At 47.3% G+C, this 21,095-nt stretch overlaps 1 protein-coding gene across 3 annotated transcripts in view; it reads right to left on the minus strand.

The window, feature by feature from the left end:
• Positions 1-6,984: 6,984 nt before the first annotated feature.
• Hrh1 (histamine receptor H1) overlaps positions 6,985-21,095 on the minus strand; it is an 86,335-nt gene continuing 72,224 nt past the window's right edge. For 2 of the 3 annotated variants that reach the window (XM_032905893.1, XM_032905894.1), the window contains exon 2: positions 6,985-10,096. In XM_032905893.1, the coding sequence (XP_032761784.1) occupies positions 8,601-10,096 (1,496 nt within the window). In that variant the 3' untranslated portion in view covers positions 6,985-8,600. Of the gene's footprint in view, positions 10,097-12,304; positions 12,320-21,095 lie in introns of those variants that run through there. The other variant, XM_032905895.1, reaches the window with a different exon arrangement.

A 21,095-nucleotide genomic window follows, 5' to 3' on the forward strand; every position in this document is an offset into this window, starting at 1 on the left:
CTCAACTCAGTTCATAGGTTTGTGGCTAGACAGATGCAGTGGGTACTTATTAGCATTTGGAAAACAGCATAACTACACTCAGATAAGGCTGTCAGGACCCAAACCCTATGTCCTTTTCTAGTGCAGTGTGTTATTTTCCCTAATGTTTTCATTTCTGGAGGATGTGTCTGTTAGTGTGTAGGGGTGTGTGTGTGTGTATGTGTGTGTGTGTGTGTGTGTATGTGTATGTGTGTGTGTGTGTGTATGTGTGTGTGTGTGTTTTGTATTTGTGTATGTATACCCTATCAGCTCATTTTTTTTGGTTACAGTGTGACCGAAGTTTATGTTCGGACAATAAATACTTTCAGTCCAGCACAGTAAGCAGAATTTAGGCACCTGGCCTTTCCCCTGAAATGCCATGCTTACCCCGTGGACATTTCCCTTTTGAATGAAGAAGCAGAATTTCAGAGAGGTGTCCACTGCTCTCTTATGGTCCTGTGGTGTAGGAGAATGGACAGGGAAGTCTTCCTGTTATCAGTCCTATTTCAGCATAGCCTGGAAGCAGTTCCCACCACTCCCTTGCTCAGTCTCTTGCTATAAAATCACAGAATAGAACCATCAGATAACTTCTCTTACCAGGGGCTGTGCTCATGTAGGTTTAGCACTCCTGCTACTTTGAAGCTCTTTTTATACCTCAGTATCATAACTGCATACTGCATTGGTCTATCTGAAATCCTTTTGCACTGTATTTTCCTGGTTTTAGGGTTTATCTACTGTGAAATTCAAGAACTCAACCATCATGAGGACGAGACAAGGGTTCTTTGCCTCCACGGATATTTAGCTAATTAAGACACAAGAGACCTCGATGGGTGCTCAAGGCACAAGGGGAGACTGTATGGTGAACAGAGTGATTGGAGGGTTTTGTGTGGACGCAAGTTCTGTGCCATTCATTCACCGAGGAAGGGCTGCTGTGGGTGTATACCAGTGTCCGGACGCTCAGCACCACAGTTTGGTAGGTGGCATCCAGAATGTTAGTACATGACAAAGTGGAGCATGGGATATTGGAGTTAACATTCATCATGAAGGTCAGAGAGAGAGAGGGAGAGGGAGGGGGAGGGGCAGGGAGAGAGAGGGAGGGGGGGAGGGGGAGAGAGATCTTCAGATCAGCCTGTACTGTGAACACACACACACACACACACACACACACACACACACACGGGAGATTGAAGGCAAGCAAACATAGAGACCATCAAGATAGTTGATGATGAGAAGTACATGTATATTTCCTTTGACCTTGTCCCCACAGAGGCAGGGGGATATCTGTAACTTTGGCTCTATTCATATGTATAAAGGATCTCCCAGGAAATATGAAGTTGCATGGTAGTTTAAATCCACATGGGATAGCCAAATCACCTCTACTCGTTACTGCAGGATTTGAACATCATGAGCTTTTTTCGGAAACATTGGGAAGGAAGAAATGCAGTGTGGAAAGACTCAGAGATGACTCCATCTGTCAGGGAGCTTTCCATGCAAGCATGAGGAGCAGAAATCAGACCTGAGCGTCTGCGTTGAAGCCCCGGTATGCTTCCATGCTTCCTTGCAAGCCAGCACTGTGAGAGGGTGAGACTCGAGGACCAGAGGGTTTTGTTGCTACCCAGCACCAAAGGCTGAGGCTCCAAGTGGTCAGGTAGGGAGTCATAGGTGACAGAGCAGCACATGCCACATGCTTCTGCCCCTTCCAGATCCAAGAGCAGCAGCCATCATAGCTCATCTCACACCCCTCTCTCCTCAACACACACATACTCACCTATCCACAGTTTAGTCAGATTTTCTGCGCAGTCTTTTCCAGTCCTCATGATCTACCAGCAGCAGTCCAGCTTTTTTGTCACGGTACTCAAGACTACATTTTGTTTCCCATCTACCTCTATGAAAATAAGTCCACAAAAATCATAAGAAGACCCATAATGTCATATATTTCTGTATATATTTCCAGCATTCAGCTTACATGCAGTGGCCTGGAACTCACTTTCTGTCTTCTGCTGTATTTCCACTATCCTGTCCTTTTATCTTTTGGTCTTGCCATGGACACTGCAGGAAACTGATGCCATGCCTGGTGGTAACTACTTTCTTCCTTCAAGACTGCATCTTCTTCGAGGTAAAGTCACTCAATTCTTCAATAAGTGAGTGGTGTGGCTGAGGCTGTTGATTTTCCACAGGTATGTTTTACAGTCAATCTGATCTTATTTTTTTTTTCTTTTTTTCCCCCATCTTTATTAACTTGGGTATTTCTCATTTACATTTCGATTGTTATTCCCTTTCCCGGTTTCCGGGCCAACATCCCCCTAGCCCCTCCCCCTCCCCTTCTCTATGGGTGTTCCCCTCACCATCCTCCCCCCATTACCGCCCTTCCCCCAACAATCACATTCACTGGGGGTTCAGTCTTGGCAGGACCAAGGGCATCCCCTTTCACTGGTGCTCTTACTAGGCTATTTGTCGCTACAATCTGATCTTATATTATGCTCTAAGATTGCCAATCTAATATAGAGAGACCATATGTAATAAAAAATTTATTGATGTTATTCTGTTTTATTTTTTAAATTCTTCACGTGTCCATGTCTCTGGAAATCACAAGGTGTCAGTTACTATGAAAATAGATTACAAGTATTATGGGCATCCACAAACACGGGAACATAGAAAAATCCTCCCCAGGAGAAGTAAAACTTTTTCACAGCTGTGCCATCTTTTTTGCCCTGAAGTTGGTGTTTTATGTTTACTTCACATATTTAGTTAGTGAACTTGTAACTGCTCACCCCAATCTCATGAGTGCAGTGTGTGGTGTGTGGTGTGTTGGGATAGGTGTCTTCTCTTACCCCAGCTCCCCAGTCTGCATCCACTCTGTGACTTCAAACCAGGTCCCCTCGGCACACACAAAAAGTGCTAAGTGGAGTAGGTGGCTGTCGACATAGCAGAGGATGCCATGCCCAGCCGTGGTTCCCAAATACTCCTCTGAGGGCTATCAGCCCGGCGAGACACGGATGATGTGAGCCGAGTGTTGATGGGTGTGAATCTGCTCAAGGGCACTTTGACACATGGAGTCTTTCCCCTACCTGCCACACGATCTCCAAGATGCTGCTGTGTGAGGAGGGCTCTGGGATGTAACAGCTGTAGTCATTGTTGGGTTTTCTGGTTAGTGTGTCAGTCATTGAGCAGTGTGCCCGTACGTCTGTCATGTCTCACCCTTGACTCAATTTCACATTTAGCACAGTCTTCTTGAGTTTCGTGTGTGTGTGTGTGTGTGTGTGTGTGTGTGTGTGTGTGTGTTGTGTGTGTGTATTACTCTAGACCCAGATGATCTGTTGCCATCTTCTGGTCTCAACAGGCATTGTACACATGTGCAGCACACACACACACACACACACACACACACACACAAACACACAAATGCACATATATACACAGACACACATTGTAAAAAATAAATATAAATTTTTATAAAGAGAATTTTAGAGGTCCAAAACAATTAATTAAAAGCAATCAATTAATTGTGAAAGTGAAATATGTTTGTTTCCTTTCTGAGCTGTCTGCTGTTACAACAAACACGTTTTGGAGGTTGTAGTGGTTTTAGTTAGAATAGCTAGGAATTTTAAAACTTGGTCCCCATGTGGTGCCACTGCACGGAAGGTTTAGGAGATGTGGCCTTGTTAGAGGAAGTAAGTCACATCAGGGTGCCTGTGTCCTGGACAGCTCTCTGCCCAGTCAACAACACAGACTCTGGGAGCAGGTGCGAGATGCTGGAGCAAGCTCATCTGAGGACTGCTGCGAGCTCCTTTAATCCCCTCCACCCACGCCCACATTGGTCCCAAGAAAGCAACTCTTCTAAACAGCAGTTCCCGATTGGCTGGCATAATTTGAGCTAGCAAACCTTACTCTCTCAGGTAGTCCTCAATTAGGTCTTTTGATGCTTTTGCAGCCGCAGGGCCCCCCAGCATTTACATAGAGGCAGCTCCACTGTTCCTGCTGCAAGGGTGGACTCTAGTAATGCTCTGTGGTATTTGTTTTGTCACAGGTAAGTAATGTGAAGGTCAACACCGGCGCCCAGGGATTGCTGCTTCCTGGGATAGGTTCCCTCTGCAGCCCCCACCTCTCCTTTCTCCGTAGTTTTAGCCTTTCCCCTCATGCAGTAAACTGGCAGCAGTTGTTTTAAAGCCATAGGTCTGGAGAGATGGCTTAGTAGGTTAAGAACACCAGCTGTTCTTCCAGAGGTCTGTGTTCAGTTCCCTGCACCCACGTCAGGCAGCTCACAACTTCCTGTAAGTCCAGCTCTGTGGGACCTAATACCTCTTCTGGCCTCCAGAGCACTGTTCAAATGTGGTGTACAGAAACACATGCAGGCAAATACCCGTTACATAAAGTAGTTTTTAAAATATCAGTTGTGATAACCTCAATTGTATTAAGCTACTATGAAGAAAACTGCAGCCAGATGGAGTGGTGCAGGTGTTGAATTACAGCACTGGAGAGAGCAGAGGCAGGTGCATCTCCTTATGTTTGAGGCTAACTTATTGTGTGTTTCAGGCCAGCCAGGGCTACACAAAACCTCATAAAGGGGAAAGCTTTACATTTTATGAATTATTATAAATTACTATGACTCAAATATGGCCTTTCTCTGAGATAATGCAGTTTAACACCCAATGTTTTATGTTAAAAAATTAAGAGGGTGAAAATAAATAGCACTGTGGTTGGAGGTGGGGCTTCTGGGACTTGGTTAGGGTGGATAAAGTCGTTGGTGGGGCTGAATGGCCAAATCCGAAGGCTTGTATAAGAATAAGGAAAGACAATGGATCAGACCTGATCAAACCAGACCAGACCAGACCAGACCTACAAACATACAGACATCATGATGGAATCCAGCCTAGAAGAGTCCTCAACAGAGCCTGTGCCATGCTGGTTAGATCCTGAGCATCTGGAGCTAGAAGCCAACACAAACCTTTGTTCCATATGCAGGAGCCTGCCTCATACATTTTGTTATAGTAGCAAAATCCAAACAAATCCATAACCTTTGCACATAGTTATGCAAAAGTATAGCGGTGAATTAGTTAATTCGCTTTGGCTCCTGGCAGGCCATGCATGTGCTGAGCCCACCCAAGAGCTCTGGATTCATGAATGAAAGACACATACACACCAGCTAGTTTTGAAATGCCCTGACTAGCTCAATGGCTGGGCACTTCTAAACCTCCCTGCAGCTAGCATACACTCACCTCCGGTATTCCCGAGTTAACATCTTTTAAAACCTCTATTTCTTTTTTTTTAAAGATTTATTTATTTTATGTATATGAGTACACTGTCGCTGTCTTCAGACACACCAGAATAGGGCATCAGATCCCATTACAGATGGTTGTGAGCCACCATGTGTGGTTGCTGGGATTTGAACTCAGTACCTCTGGAAGAGCAGTCAGTACTCTTACCCACTGAGCCATCTCTCCAGTACCCTGAAATCTATATTTTATCTCTGCTCCCCAAGATCCAATTGGGGGAATGGCCCCTAGGGCCACTTTCCCAGAATCTTAGCTGTTGGTGGACCTTTAAGTCTGTTCTCCTTGCTTCCTTGTCATGGTCTTTCCTCTCTCTCTTTCTCCTTGGTCCCTTGCCCACGAAATCTAAAAGTCCCGCCTCCATCTCCTGCCCAGCCATTGTCTGGATGTCAATTCTTTATTACTAATCAAAGTCAGCTGTGGGCAGGGACCCTCAGCATCTGGAAACCTGGCTTTTGGGAGCTGAATTAAAACAAGACATTAGAACCAATCCCCAACACAGTAAACTAGTACGTTTAACAAGTTGGTCATTCAGAGAACTTGCCTGAAGTTAATTAGCCCATGCAAAGAATCTGGAAGGAATTGAAGAGTCTGAAGGCTCTTATCCATCACTGACTCCTCTCCATCGAGGATTTTATTTTTATTTCTATATCTTTTTAAATTTAGGGCAAAAAGCGTGGCTTCTCTTGGATTTTGTGCAAACCACCCACCACCGATTCTTCCCAAATGGGCAGAGTCCAAGGCCACCTCTGTACTCAGTCCAGGGCTTTTTATAATTCCGAGATGAATTCAACCATGTAGACAGGTGCAGCCACAGCTGACAGAGCAGAGAGGAAGTGCATCCTAGAGCCACACGGTGGGCTCCATGCTTCTCAGTGTCTGTTTGCCTAGCTATGAAGGCAAGATGAGCCCAGTATGGTGTTAGTGTTGTTAAAGCACAAAGTCTGGCTGCTGGCATATGTTCATGGTGTTGTTGTTGTTGTTGTTGTTGTTGTTGGTGGTGGTGGTGGTGGTGGTGGTGGTGTGTGACACCCAGAAACCAACGTTGGATGCCTTCTTTTATCCATCTCTAGCTTAGTTTTTGAGATTTGCTGAGCCTTGTCCTTCTGACCCAGCTCAATGAGCTGGGTACCCCAGTCTCTGTCTCCCCAGCACTGGGATTACAGCTGCATGCTGCCACACCTGTGTTCAAATGTATTTCATTTTTACATGTGTGAGAGTGTTTTCCTTCTATGTATCTATGTGTACTGTGTGCCCACAGATGCCAGAAGAGGGCACCTGATCTTCAGGAACCGTGTGTGCTAAGGCCTACCTGGATCTTCTGCAAGAGCAGCCTGGGTTCTTAATTACTGACCCATCTCTCCAGCCCCAACTTTACCTTTTAGATTTATTTCATGTGTGTGTGTGTGTGTGTGTGTGTGTGTGTGTGTGTGTGTGTGACCTTTATGTATGCATGTACACCAAGTATGTGCCTTATGCCTGAGGAGGTGAGAAGCAGGGGCTGGGTCTGGAACTAGAGTTATAGATGCTTATGAGTTGCCATGTAGGAGGTGGGAACTTAACCTGGGTCCTCTATATGGTTAGGCAGTGTTCTTAACCACCAAGCCATCACTCCAGCCTCCAATGTTTTATTTTTAGGTTGATGTGAAAGCACTCCTGTGTAAGCGTTGGAAACTCTGAGCACTGTCACAGGGCATTGTGTGTTCCTTAGCTGACGTTTATTCACTTCTTGTCCTTGTCATACCCAAGTCAAAGCTCCTTTCTCAGAATAACCCTCAGACACCCCCCCCCCAAAGCTTGAGCATGAAGAGTGTCCCAGGATGAAAGAAGGAGTAAGACAACACTTAGAACCACCACCAGGGGCAGCAGCTGAGGGCTGGCCATGGCTGTCTTGCTCCCCACCAAGTTCTAGAAAAACAAAAGTCCTATTAAAGGACATTTATAAATTTGAGTCGAAACCAGACAGAAATCCTTGTCAGGCTTCCGTTTCCACCTGTTCCCCCAGCCTATGAGACTCAGAAAAGTAGACACAAAGCAGCCATATAACAGTATCCTTCCAAATGTTGTCGTGTTTTAGGTAAGCAAAAATATCTCATTTGGACAGATCATGCAAACAGGAACACAGACACAAAAGGCCAGCTTTTACAGGGGTTCCTACTTGCAACACTCATTGATGTTCAGCATTACATTTTAAAATATAAATCACAACCCGACTCTGTCATAAATAAAACTGGACGTTCCCATGATTTCAACAGAATTCGTTCAGCATGTGTGACCAGAAACCACACAGTCTCATAGAGAAAAGCACATTTGTCCCTTCCGAGGGTCACCCTCTGTGGACAGGTGTGCTCCATGCCCGTTACTCGGGACACTGTCACTTCTCTCGGGGAACACTGTGAGTACATGACAGGGGACATTTCTTCCCTTTTGGAGAAGTGACGAACTGAGGCCATACAAAGTTCTCATCCCGAGTTTCTGACGTGAGTATCAAATGATTCCAGGAACCTCTTTTCTTTTGTCACGCCAGGGGCCTAGAGTGAGAGCCCCCTGGTGGAGTCCTAAAGAAATAAGGCTGTCTTGCCTTTCCTTTGCTTAAAATGGAGCCATTCAAAAGTCTCTTCCTCCTCCTCTTGACATTTGAGGACAGTTTTTGTTACTGTGTTGTTGTTGTTGCTGCCGCCATTTTAAAAGCCCAAAAGAACTAAGAGTTGAAAATGATGGACTCACAAGCTGCCTAATTTCCTAGAAACTCTGAGACACGGGTAAGGCAAGTTCCACGGTGGGGCACACGGCTCTGGACAATGCTGTAAGAGAGGCTCGGCTCGGAAGGACTGCATTTTGAGAAGTGTGGCTGCAGTGAAACAGCTGCCAGGCCTCTCCAGGTAACCCCTGGGAGGGGACAGCATCGGCGTGCATGTCTCTGCAGTCGCATAGCTTTTGTTCGGGAAGTCTGAGTCCAGGCTAACCCTCCAGAAGAACTATAGCCACACATTGTCGCTTCAGTCACCAAGAAACTTAAGTCAGAGAGTTTGACTTCCACGGAGTACCTGAGACTCCCACAGTCCCCGAGGGCCAGCCATGCTCTGCCTGGGTCTCCTTCAGATGCTCTGCATTCTACCCAGGGCACAATCGCTCTGCTGCCTGCTTTCCTTCTGACAGCTCCTGGGAATGCCTTCAGACTGCTCAGCCCAGGACCTTAGATTCCACTTCCTAATGCTCAGGGGTCTAGTGACACCCATGCTTTCTTCCTCTGGTTCCCTCTTGGACATCAGACGTTGTCTATCCACTGTGTGGCATCCTTTTGGTATGCCCTTAGGAGCGGATGTGCAGGATCTTCTTGAATGTCTTCTTGAAGTTCTCGTTGCACAGGGGGTAGATGAGGGGGTTCAGCGTGGAGTTGATGTAGCCCAGCCAAATGGTGAACATATGCACGGGTTCACTGCAGCAGCTCTTGCAGAAGGCAATGACCATGAAGAAGATGAAATAGGGAATCCAGCAGAGAATGAAGGCCGCCATGATAAAACCCAACTGCTTGGCTGCCTTCCGCTCTCGGTTCAAGTGCAGCCCGGACACATACTGTCTGGAGTGTGAGCGGAGCCTCTTCCAGGTGATCTTGATGTAATCCAGGCCACTGTTAGACCCACTTCTCGATTGGACTCTGCCCGGCCCTGGCTCTATGCTTGTGTCTGAGTCTGTGGTCCGGGAGAAGGACTGTTGATCCACCAAGGTCTGGTCCTCTGATGTCTCACTGATCCGCCGACAAGTATTCAGGCTCTGCTCATCCATTTTGGGCTGGCTCAAGGCCTGATCATTGGCCTTTGAGCCCCTGACATCTCCCTCAGCCACAGACTGTTTCTGCATGATGTCGAGACGGAAACAGGGACGTGTTTCCCTTTCCCCCTCTTGGCTGAGGACAGTTGGAGAGGTCATCTTGGGGTCTTCAGATGTTGACTTCTGATCCAGTCCTACACTGGGGTCTCTTGATGGCCTTTTCAGAACCCCCCAGGGAGACTCTCTCCCAGGTTTCTTGGCACCTTCCTTGGTATCGTCTGACCTCAGCTTGAGTTCTGAAAAGGAAGGGAGGGACCCGTTGGTGAGCTGGCGGTGCTGACAGTGTCGCCGCACAGCCTTGTAGATCTTCACATAGAACCACAGCATAAGCAAAGTGGGGAGGTAGAAGTTAATAATAGCAGTCATGATCTTGAACCAAGTGACATTGTAGAAGTCTGTCTCACACTTGTCTTCCTGAAGCTCTGGGGCTGGGGGCTTGAAGTGATGCCAGCCAAGTATGGGTATAACCCACAAGAAGGAGAAGAACCAGGCCCCCAGGATGGTAGCTGAAGCCCGGGTCTTGGTTCGGTACCTCAGGTACCGGAGGGGTTGCTGGACGGAGCGGTAGCGATCGATACACAGGATGAAGACGCTAAAGATGGATGCCGTGCTGGCCACATAATCCATAGAGAGCCAAAAGAGGCAGAGAGGGCGGCCCAGGGACCACTTAGTCATGATGAGATAGAGGATGTTCATGGGCATGACGACTGCCCCTACAATCAGGTCTGCCACAGACAGGCTGACAATGTACAGGTTGCCCACGGTGTGTAGCTTGCGCTCACTGTGCACAGCGTACAGCACCAGCAGGTTGAGGCCCACTGTGACCAGGGAGATACTACTGAGAACCACCACCAGGGGCAGCAGCTGAGGGCTGGCCATGGCTGTCCTGTTCCCCTCACACATCTTGTCTTCGAAGGTAGAGGAGGTATTGGCAAAGCTCATTGGCACAAGGGCAGCCTCCAGAGATGGCTCCCTCCCTGGGAGAAAAGAAGACACAAGATCAAGGTCAGAGATCAAGATGATCAGAGGTCACCTAGGAACACCATGCTGGTCAGACTGGAGTAGAAGCCGCTGGGGGTGGTGGACATCCATCCCACCATCAGGACCATGTATTCACTCATGCGTTCCTGCGGTCCTCACATTCTGCCAGGGACTAGTTGCTGGATTCCTGGCATTATTATGAATATCAGAGATTCCACTGTTGATAAACCAGAGGGAAGAAAACCTCTGATCTTGTGGAGTTTAGATACCAGAGTTTAACCAGAACAGGGTGACTTATACAAGTCTTATTCCGAACATGTCTTGAACACCATGAGAAATCTCATTATCTGGGACCTCTTTGATGGTCCTGGGACAAAACTGTGGCCAGAAAGAGGCTGTGGGGTTCAAAAGCATTCATTCTTCCCCTGTGGCAAAGATGCCAAGCTATGAAAATCCCCCTTTCCCTCTACCCTACTCCTGAAAGGGAGTGAGGAAGGGGTGTTTGGAGTACGATGGTAGTTTGGAGGTAGTTAGGAATGTCAAGAAAACCACAGAGGCTGCAGTTTAGACTTTGTTGACACAGAGCTGCTGAAGGAACTCTGCAATCTTGCTCCTATAGTAGCGAAATGTGTTCTTTGCTTAAGCCACTGTCCAAGAATTGTTGTTGGAAGAGGCAGCTGTTGGAGGGAAGCAATTGGGAGGGAGCCGTAGGGGTGGGGCTGTTGGAGAGCACTTGGGAAGCAAGCCCTGTGCCCAGCTCGCACAGTGAGGCCAGAGGAAAGCCCGCAGTTCCATGGAAGTGGAAAAGCCTTGGGGAACGATGGGAGCCGGCTGTGAGCCCAGAAAGAAATGGCCACACAGGGAGCTCAGCAGACGGCACTGGCCTGAGAAGGGCTGCTGCGATTCCAAGAAAGGAGGGGGAGACTTAGGGACAGGCTTGAAGGAATTCTAGGGACTTCTCAAGAAAAAGAGATGCCTCAGGGACCCATGGGTTCTAGGTCTGGAGCGTACGGTCACACACAGAGGACTGCAGAGGGCCCGTGAGAGAGAATTCCTCCACTCTGTGTCCCACTCAGGGCCAGCTACTTTTAAATTAAAGGAAACAAAATACCAAAGTACTAATAAAATTGAAAGAAAAAGAAAGATGTTTTTCAATACTGGAAACCATACCTAGAGTGTCACCCTTCCCAGACAAATGCTCTGCCTCCAAGCCTCAAGCCTTAAATAAAAATGTTCGAATAACCAGGAATGTGGTGTCAGGAGGTACAGAGCATCTCCGCATTTGGGGAATTTTCTGGAAGCTACTGGATTACAGGCTCAGAGTGGCTGGGAAGTACCTGTGCTTTATCAAATCCTTAGACAGGACGTAGCCAGGAAATACCAAGCCAGTGTGTTCCTCCCTCCTTTTGGATCAGCAGTTTGAAGGGCAAGATCCACAACAGTTTCTATAAGAGGGCCAGGCGCTTGTGGCAAGAGGGCGACAATGCCAACACAGACCCCATCTGACCTCACAGCCCACAGAGACTACAGGGAAGGAGGGAGACAAGATCCTATCCAGTCTTACTTCTCACAAGAGACTGTGAAGAGGGTGGGGACACACAGAGACTGGGACCCCCACCTGGCTTCACATCCCATCGAGGACTGAAGAGAAAGAACATGGGGGACATGGGCTCCCGTCTGACCTCGCATAACAAGAGACTGAAGAGAAAGGGAGGGGCATGTAGAGACAGGGGCCTGCAGAGAGGATGAGGGCAGGGGCATGGATCCCTTCAGCCTCATGCATCCCCTAGTCCCCAGGAGACTGAGCAGTTTAGATCCTGGCAACGTATCCTTATATCAAAGGCAGAAAAAAATGCCCCCCTCCTTCACTCCTCCCTTCCTCCCTGCTAGGAGGCCAACATCCTTCTGAATTACAGTGGCAGATACAGACCAAAGCCACCAGGAGGAGCAGGCTCTTTACCTAGTGACTGCAACTAGAAAAATCCAATCAAGTTCAAGAACTGTGGAACAAGCCCAAGGTCAATGTTCCTGCCACACTCTGGACCACAGACAGCAAGAAGCCAAGCCCTGGGCCTCTCTCACACATCTGTCATATTAACCTGAGTAGTCCACACTCAGAGAGGCCAACCAAGTACTCAAAGCCACACAGCGCGAGAGCGTTTGCCGAGACTGTGGTTTAGGTGTGCTCCCCTTGGGTCGCTCACCTGAGTGCCACTGGCATTTGGGAGATGCCTTACTCTGTGGTGGGGTCTTCCCTGAGCCTGGTCTACGCAAACATCTGCAGCTACTGTGCATGGGACACCAGTAGCGGAAACCTCCCAGAGTGACAGCAGCATAGCTGACGTCAGATATTCCCTGGGGTACAGAAGAAAAAGTGCCCAGAGCAATGGCACGTTTATCTAGCCTAGGACACAACATGCATCTCACAGTAAGGAGGACATGCTTGTGTTGTGGGTTTCAAGGGTGTGTACCCCCATGTGCAGGTATGCTCAGAGGCCCGGAGAGTCCATTGGATGCCATGGAGCTGGCAGTACGAGTTGTTGAAGACTGCTGGACTTGGGTGCTGGGATCGTCTGCAAGAGCAGTTCACACTCTTTGACACAGAGCCACCGCGTCTTCAGTCCTTGTTTTGGTTTTCGAGAGAGGGGCTCATGTAACCCAGGCTAGCTCTCCAACTCAAACTCCCTATATAGCTAAGGATGCCCCTAAACTTCTGGTCCTCCTGTCTCCATCTCCTGAGTTCTGGGATGAGGGGCATGTGACACCATGCCAAGTTTTATGCAGTCCTGGGGACAGAACCCAGGGCCTCCTGAATGCTAGGCAACTTCCCGAATGCTGCCAACTGTGCCACCTCCCCAAGCCCAACACGGGTTCTTCATGAGTCAGACCTCATCTAATACAACCAAGAGCTACCTTGAGAAATCTAAGCTCCCCTTGCATAAGAAGTACATGACAACGGGTAGCCTCCACGTAATTTAAATTAAATGCCATCCATCTTTCTCAAAGGTAATGATCTGACTAAAACCTGCAATGGTGGCTTCAGATGTAGCATTCAAGGCACTCAGTACTGTGCCTGGCATATAGAAGGTGCCCAATTGTTGCAACCACCACACTTTCCAACAGTCATAGCTGCCCCAGTCTAGCTAAAGAGACCCCTTCTCTTCTCATAATTGATTTGGCATTTATTTATTTATTTGCTTGCTTATTTGCTTTTTTATTTATTTAGACAGGGTCTTACTATGTTGACCAGGCTGGCCTCAAACTTACAGAGATCTGCCTGCCTCTGTCTCCCAAGTGCTGGGATTAAAGGCACAGCCAGCACTAACCTGAACTTTAGAAATTGTTTATCTTACTGATGAGCATTGTTGCATGCCATTTAAACAACTTGCCTAGCCTTCCTTGGAAGCTTCAGAGTTAGAAAAAAAATCTTTCACAGTAATCTGAAACGTGAATGAAGAGGTAGACCCAAGGTGGGTGATCTCAACACCTGCAAGGTAGAGAGGGGCAGGACAGGAGTTAAAGGTCATCTCTGGCTATTAATGACCTCAAAAGAAATCCAGAAAAAAACAAACACGAAAAAACCTATCTCCACTGTGTTAGCCCCCAAAAGGCTGACCTGCAGGTGTGTGGTTTGTATGTGGATGCAGATCAGCCTATAAGGGCTTCTAGTCACCAAGATGGGAGGGGCCTAATGAGTCACCAAGATGGGAGGGGCTTAATGGGGCCTCCAGCCCCCTGGGGGAACTGCTCATCTTGGGATCAAGGTAGCTCTCCTGAGACCTTCAAATCTTGGAAGAACTATTGGTGCTGAAACCTGAACCTGAACCTGACTCTGGGCTCTCTCTGGCTTCCCGTTTCATATGCCTTTGCCTTCCACACATACTCCATAGCTGCGCCCACCAGAGGCTACTGCACTGGCAGTGCCCAACCTTGGCCTTTTTACTAAATTCTGAGCTGAGTCAATCTTTTTTCTTTATAGTTAGCCTGCCTTGGGTATTTTGTTACAGTAGCAGAGAGTGAGGGTCACTAAAGCAGAGATTATCACATAGTCACCGATACCTAGTTTTAGACCACTCTTGACAACATAGGAAAATCTGGGGACAAAATTAAATCTTCAAGGTGTTGTTTGTACAGGGTGGTGCCAATTCTACTGACCTAAAGGCTCTGAGAGAGGACGGACCTCTGCTGCGCTCATGGCTCTCTCTGGGCTGTGGAAAACATTGTTTAATATTCCCAAAGGTGTCAAGAAATGAGATTTGACTTAATTTAGTGATAGGAAAAATAAACACATCAACCACATTCATTTTTAAAAACACAATGAAAATAATTTCATTTAAAATAATAATTGTTTTTTTTTAACAGGTTTTTTTTCTCTTCAAGGAATGAGAATTCATGATTCCATTTGGGCACATTCTGAACCGATCCCCGTTCCAGCCTATGCTCTTTATTTGCATAGCTGACACTTCTAGTTGAGTAAGTAAAAACATTCATTTCTTGGCTCCCATCAAGTAAAAAGCACCACAGGCAAGGCTGTGCCAAGGATGGCACAGCCTCCTCATGTCTGGGAGGGCACAATTTTCACAAAGCCCTAAGCTTGGCAGAGTCACCTTCTGTGCTCACAGAGCAGATGGCAGTGGTGGGAGACCATCTGAGCTCTGCTACAGAGGTCAGCCTCAGTGAAAGAAGCAGTTGGCAGGTGACCTTGAGCTTGGGCAGAGACCCTCAGGGATCTTCTCGGGGTGTAGGTCTACATTCTTGTGTCTGGGGGCTGGAGAAATAGCTCAGGAGTGAAGTGTTTACTGCTCTCGAAGAGGACCTTGGTTCGGTTCCCAGCACCCACATGGCAGTTAAAACCACCCATGACTCTAGTTCTAGGGGGATCCAATACCCTCTTTTGACTCTGACAGCTCCAGGCTTATACATGGTATACATCCATACATGAAGGCAAGGCAGGCATACACAAAAAATTAAAACACATGCATTTTAAAACAAAATGTAACGTTTCTTAGATATGGCACTAAAGGTTCAAGCCTGAAAGGAGAAATTGGTAAACCAGACTTAGAGAGCAACACAGAGCCCAGCATGGTGTGTGTGTGGGGTGTAATCTGTCATTCATGAGGCTGAGGCAGGAGGATCAACATGAATTCAAGGTCAGCCTTAGCTACACAGGGCAGCCTTGGAAACACAAGGAGATCTTGTTTTAAACAAACACCATGCGAAACGTGTGGAAGCATAGGGCTTTGGAAGGCAGAGGATTCTTTAGTCTGTATTTGACCTGTATGTGATATATCCAGGAGACGCCCACAATGCACTGCAGCTGTGACTGGGGTCATGTAGGAGTGGTGTGTGGACGAGCGGTGGCGCTGAGCACTTTGGGTGAGCATACCATATTCACATGAATGAAACCGTCTGATAAAGTCTTTCTGGGACATAACACCATCTGGAAAGGACATGTGACTACAGGAAGAACTCCTCCCACACAACCATGAGAAGATGAGAAGTGATCCCCCTCAAAAACTAGGAAAGGATCTGAAGGACATTTCACCAGAAAGACAGAAAAGAAAGGAAATGCATTCCCCATGAAAATATTTGCAACCGTGTGAGTCTCTAAGGGAATGCAAATCGCTGCCAAGGTGACACAAGACTCCATGTCTACTGGGCTGACTAATAATTAGGAAAGAACAATAGCTGGTGCTGGAAGTAGACAAGTTAGCCCCAAGGGCTGCTGGGAAAATATGACGTGGCACAGGTGCTGTGGGGGGCAGCGCAGGTTCCTCAGGAGTCTAAATACAGTCACCTTTGGAGCTGAAATCCCATGCCTAGATGCTATCCGCACGCCGGAGAACCAAGAGTGTGTGTCCACAGGAAGCGGGCAGGCAAACAGCGTTGCTCACCGTGGCCTAGAGAAACCCCATACAGCAGCTGGTGACTGTATTCTAACTACCGGTCTATTGCTAGAAGGGTCACTGGGCGATGATCAATGAGAAGGAACAAAGTACTGACAGGCTGAGCGGTGCATGCTGCTGCCTTTAATCCCAACACACGTGTGGCAGAAGAAGGCAGATCTGTTTGCGAGCCTGATCTACATGATGAGCCCCAGAGACCTTGTCGAAAAACAAAACAAAACAATAACCCTCTCCCCCCAAAAACCTCCACACAGTGAAACACCAAGGCAGCTATTATCCAGAACCAGCAAATTAGAGATTGACAGGCAGACATACATACAGACATACAGACAGAGACAGAAAGTTTGTAATGACTCAGAGTAGTTCAAGAACAAGGAGAAATTTTGGGGGAATGAGAGAATATGCTGCAGCTGGTTGTGTGTGTGTGTGTGTGTGTGTGTGTGTGTGTGTGTGTGTGTGGCCTGCATGTATAGATGTGCAGCATGTATGAACCTGGGGCTCAGGGAGGTCAGAACACACCAGATCCACTCCAAGTAGATTTAAGGATGGTTGTGAGCTACCATGCAGGTGCCGGGAACTGAACCTGGGTCCTCTCCAAGGCAGCTGATGACTGTATCCTAACTACACAGTCTATTACCGAAAGGGTCACTGTCTGCCGACAGTGAGAAGGAACAAAGTACTCCCAGGCACTGTCAACCACTGAGCCATCACTCCAGCCCTCAGCACTTGGATCGTATGACTTGCAGTAGAAAGTTTATAAAACATGCCTTATTAGAGCCGTGGAAGATTTTTTTTTTAAAATTCCTCCAAAGTAGGAGGACTGTTAAGTTCGAGGCCAGCTTAGGCTGTGTAGTAAAACAGTACCTCAAAATCACAACCAAACCAGAATAATATATTAAAGTGTCAGTGTGTTAGGAGAGAGGCTGCAGGGCCAGGAGGCAGAGGCTGCCCAGGGCTCTGGAGCTCAGAATCTGTTAAAATCATCTTCTCTGTACAAGTGTGGGAAACAGGACGGAGTCCAAGATTCTCAGGACCATTGATTTATTTCTCTCCCCAAAGCTTTAAATTCACACTTTACGTGTATGAGAGCCTAAGACTGTTTTGCACTGTGTGTGCTGGGCCTGGGACATTCAGAAGAGGATGTTGGGGGAAAGCCTTACAGATGGCTGTGAGACAGCACATGAACTGAGAACTAGGCCTGGGTCCTCTGCAAGGGCAGACTGTGCCCTTAACTGTGAGCCATCTCTCCAGCCCCTCAGTGTCATTTACCTGACAGCAAGCCAGTTGACTAACAGAACAATGGCTTCCGCCAGTGCCAAGACTTAACTGTTGCATGGGTAGTGGTTAGAGCAATAAGCCAGGCATGTGTGAGGCTCTAAGTTCAATCAAATAAATTAAGCAACACATACATGCACATACCCCCCCAAACACAAGCACGCATGCGTACACACACACACACACACACACACACACACACACACACACACACACCTTATTAATCTCATAGCTTCTTTTTTTTTTTTTTTTTTTTCGAGCTGGGGACCAACCCAGGGGCCTTTTGGCAAGCGCTCTACCACTGAGCTAAATCCCAACCCTAATCTCATAGCTTCTTGGTAAGAGTACACAGTGAGTTCATCAGAATTTCCCCAGTCTCCCCATGTGACAGTGGTATAAGGGTTTAGGACAGTGGCTCTCAACTTTCTAAGGCTGTGACCCTCATGTTGTGGTTACTCCCAACCATAACATTATTTTTGTTGCTACTTTATAACTGTAATTTTCCTACTGTTATAAATCATAACGTAAATGTCTGATATGTGACCCGGTAAAAGGGGTCAAGATCTACTGGTTGAGTACCACTGGCTTAGGAGATCACAACTGTTCATCTGGACCACCCCCATAGAGACAGATGAATGCAGGAAAGGGGTGCTGAGCGATACATGGTCCCCCAAAAGGAACACATGGAAAGCTCAATTCAGCTGTTTCTTCCCCCTGGCTTTGGACCTCAGCGATGAGGAGGTATACGGATCCATCAGTCTGGAGAGGTCCGTTCTTCTCACCCCTCACACCGCTAGTGGCCTCCCCTTAGTCAAAGATGTAGAACTGAGGCTTATAGAGCTTGATACCAACACTAAGAGACCCAAGGTGGGGTGACAATGGACTGGGGTGTGACTCAATGACAGAGCGCTTGCCGAGTGTGGGGTTCTGGGGTTCAGCCTCAGGCTTCATAAACACAGACGTCCAGCAGGCACAGCACACTGACTTCCCAGACCTTCCATCGAACTTGGACCCCACCCCCGCCCCCCAGCTCCTAGCCTTCCTTTTCACTGGAAGGGAAGATAGGAAATAAAAGCTTTAAATAAAAATGTCAGGAAATGGAAAATATGAACATCTATGCTAAGGTTAGCCAGAACTAGTCAACGCAACTCCCAACCAGGCACGCGAGTGTCATTTCAGGGTACGAGGAATGGAGTTTTCCTTTTCTCTCAAATCCCTGAAGATTCAGCTTTGAGAAAGACACTTCCAAAAACCCAACTTATCCAGGATGTTCTCTGCTTCGGGGAAAAAAAGATTTACAAAACTACAGTGAACAAAAGAGAAAAAAGGTGGGGGCGGTGCGGATGAGCATACCTGGAATTGGGTGCTCCCTCGGTCTGTCTCCCTCAGCCAAGTAATCTGGGGCCCAATAGGCTGTCACCCTGCTCCCACACTGAGGGATCCTTGACACCACCGGGTTTGTCTCAGAACCAAGAGCAGGCAGAAATAGGAGCCTGTGTGGCCGTGGGTGACATCTGATGTGCCTTCACTCGGTTTTGCAGTCATCCATCTGCCCACTCGTTCTGCCTTTACCCATTTGTTCGTTTGTTCATTCATTCATTCATTCATTCATTCATTCATTCATTCACAAAATCTTTATTCTATCCTTGTGAATAGAATGACAGGGCTCAGCCCCTGCTGTCCTGCAGTGGACAGCTCTTACCAGCAGGTCTTCCCCCTGCCTTTCCAGACTGCATCCCATTCAACACAACTGGAACCCTCGTACATACTTGCAACATTCCTGTAGTTCCAGTGACCTGGAAAGCTGAGGCAGGAGGATCACTTGAACCCAGTAGTGTGAGAACACCTTGGACAATATCATGAGACTCAATTTCAAAAGCCAAAAAGCAAATGGACCAATCCCCAGAAAGTAAGATTTTTTATTCTTAATTATGTGTAAGAGTATTGGGGGGGTAGGTGAACTTAAGTGCAGTTGCTCAAGGAGGCCAGAAGGAGGCGCTAGATACCCTGGAGCTGGAGTTGCATGTGGTTCTGAGTTGCCTGATGTGGTTGCTTGGAATTGAACTTGGGTCCTCTGCAAAAACAGTTCTTATTCTTAGCCACTGAGCCACTTCTCCAGCTCCAAGACACTGTTTTTGTTTTTGAGGCAGGGCTGCATTATTTTGCCTTGATTATCCTAAGACTTGCTACGTAGGTCAGGGTATCCTTGGACTCACCAAGATCTGCTACCTCTGCCTCCAAGTGCTGAGATTAAAGGTGTGCAGTAGTACACCTGCACCAGAGGTCTTGGGGATGCAGACGCCAATTAACCATGGAACTTAGAAGCCCAAGGATGATCTGAGGATGCATTTCCTGGACTCTTTCTTGGCCACGCGAATAGAACTGTAAGGTACAGGGAGGAACCAGGGGTGCAGACAGAACAAGAAGCCTCAAGCAAAACCCACTGTGTCTAGTTAAAGACCCTAGAAAGTAGTAGCCTGGAAAAAATGGCAATCTTTCGGTCTTAAATGGCTATCCTCCAAGCCAAGTTCTGCAGAAGGCCCTAAAGTTCTTGTCAGCAAAGACACAACTCTGCTCAGGAACCTCTCTTCCTGCCCCATGTGGATCTGAGGGTAGGACTCTCAGCCACTTTTCCAGCACATGTCTACCTACATGCTGCCACACTCCCCTCTGTAGACTAAATCTCTGAGACTGTAAGCCAGCTCCAATTAAGTGCTTTACTTGGTAAGAGTTGTGTGGTCAGGGTAACAGAACACTGACTGAGGCACCCACAGGTCTCTCATTCCCTTTACTCCCGCGGTGATGCACTTCTAAGCACCAGCAGAAGCTGAGTGGGATATCTTGATTTCACTCCTATCTGGAGCTAATGGTGAAACACATCTCCCAATAATGACTCCATCTTCTACCCTAGCAGGGTCATATGAAACCAGGTACAACAGAAACCTGAAATGTGTCCCATTTCCCCTAACACAGCCTAGAAAAGGTACTGGAGAGATGGCTCAAACTGTTAAAAGTACGTGGTGCCCTGGCAGAAGACCCAAGTTTGGTTTCCAGCACCTATACTGGACACATTACAGAGAGCTGTGACTCCAGTTCTAGGGGACTTGAAGCCTTCTGTGTGCTTCTGTGGGTATCAGGCATCTACATAATGGAGGTAGGCATACAGGTTAAACTCATACACAAAAAATTAAAACAATCAAATCCTTCTTCCTTCCTATTTTTAAGGACAAAACCCAAATAGATCTTTCTTTCTATTTTTTTAAGGACATGGGCTGAGAACACAGTTTAGTTGTTAGAATGATTGCCTAGCATTCAAGATCTGGATTTGATCCTAGTACTATATAAACCTGTCTGGTGGTGCAGGTCTACAATCCCCACATTGCAGAGGTGGAAGCAGGATAAAAAGTTTGAATTTCAGGACATCCTTGGCCTATCCGAGGCCAACCTGGAATACAAGAGACTCTCTCTCAAAAACAAACAAAAATGGGGCTAGAGGAATGGCTCACTGGTCAAGATGCTTGCTACACTTTCAGAGAAGCCGAATTCCTTTCCTAGCACACCTGTGGGACCGCTCATACCTGTAACTCTACTAGTTCCAGGGGCTCTGACACCCTCTTCCAACTCCAAGACCCTTCCAGGAACCTGCATACATGTGTATACACACACACACACACGCACACACCCCTCCAAAGTAAAGTACTAAAAACTTAAAGAGACAATAAACAACAACAGGAACAAAAACCACTGGTAAGATACAAAGTTCTCCCAATAGTGTCTAAATTTTTTTTTCGAAGAATTGTCATAAAGTGTTTCA

Source organism: Rattus rattus, chromosome 6 (genome assembly GCF_011064425.1).
Source record: "Rattus rattus isolate New Zealand chromosome 6, Rrattus_CSIRO_v1, whole genome shotgun sequence".
Lineage (NCBI taxonomy): Eukaryota > Metazoa > Chordata > Mammalia > Rodentia > Muridae > Rattus > Rattus rattus.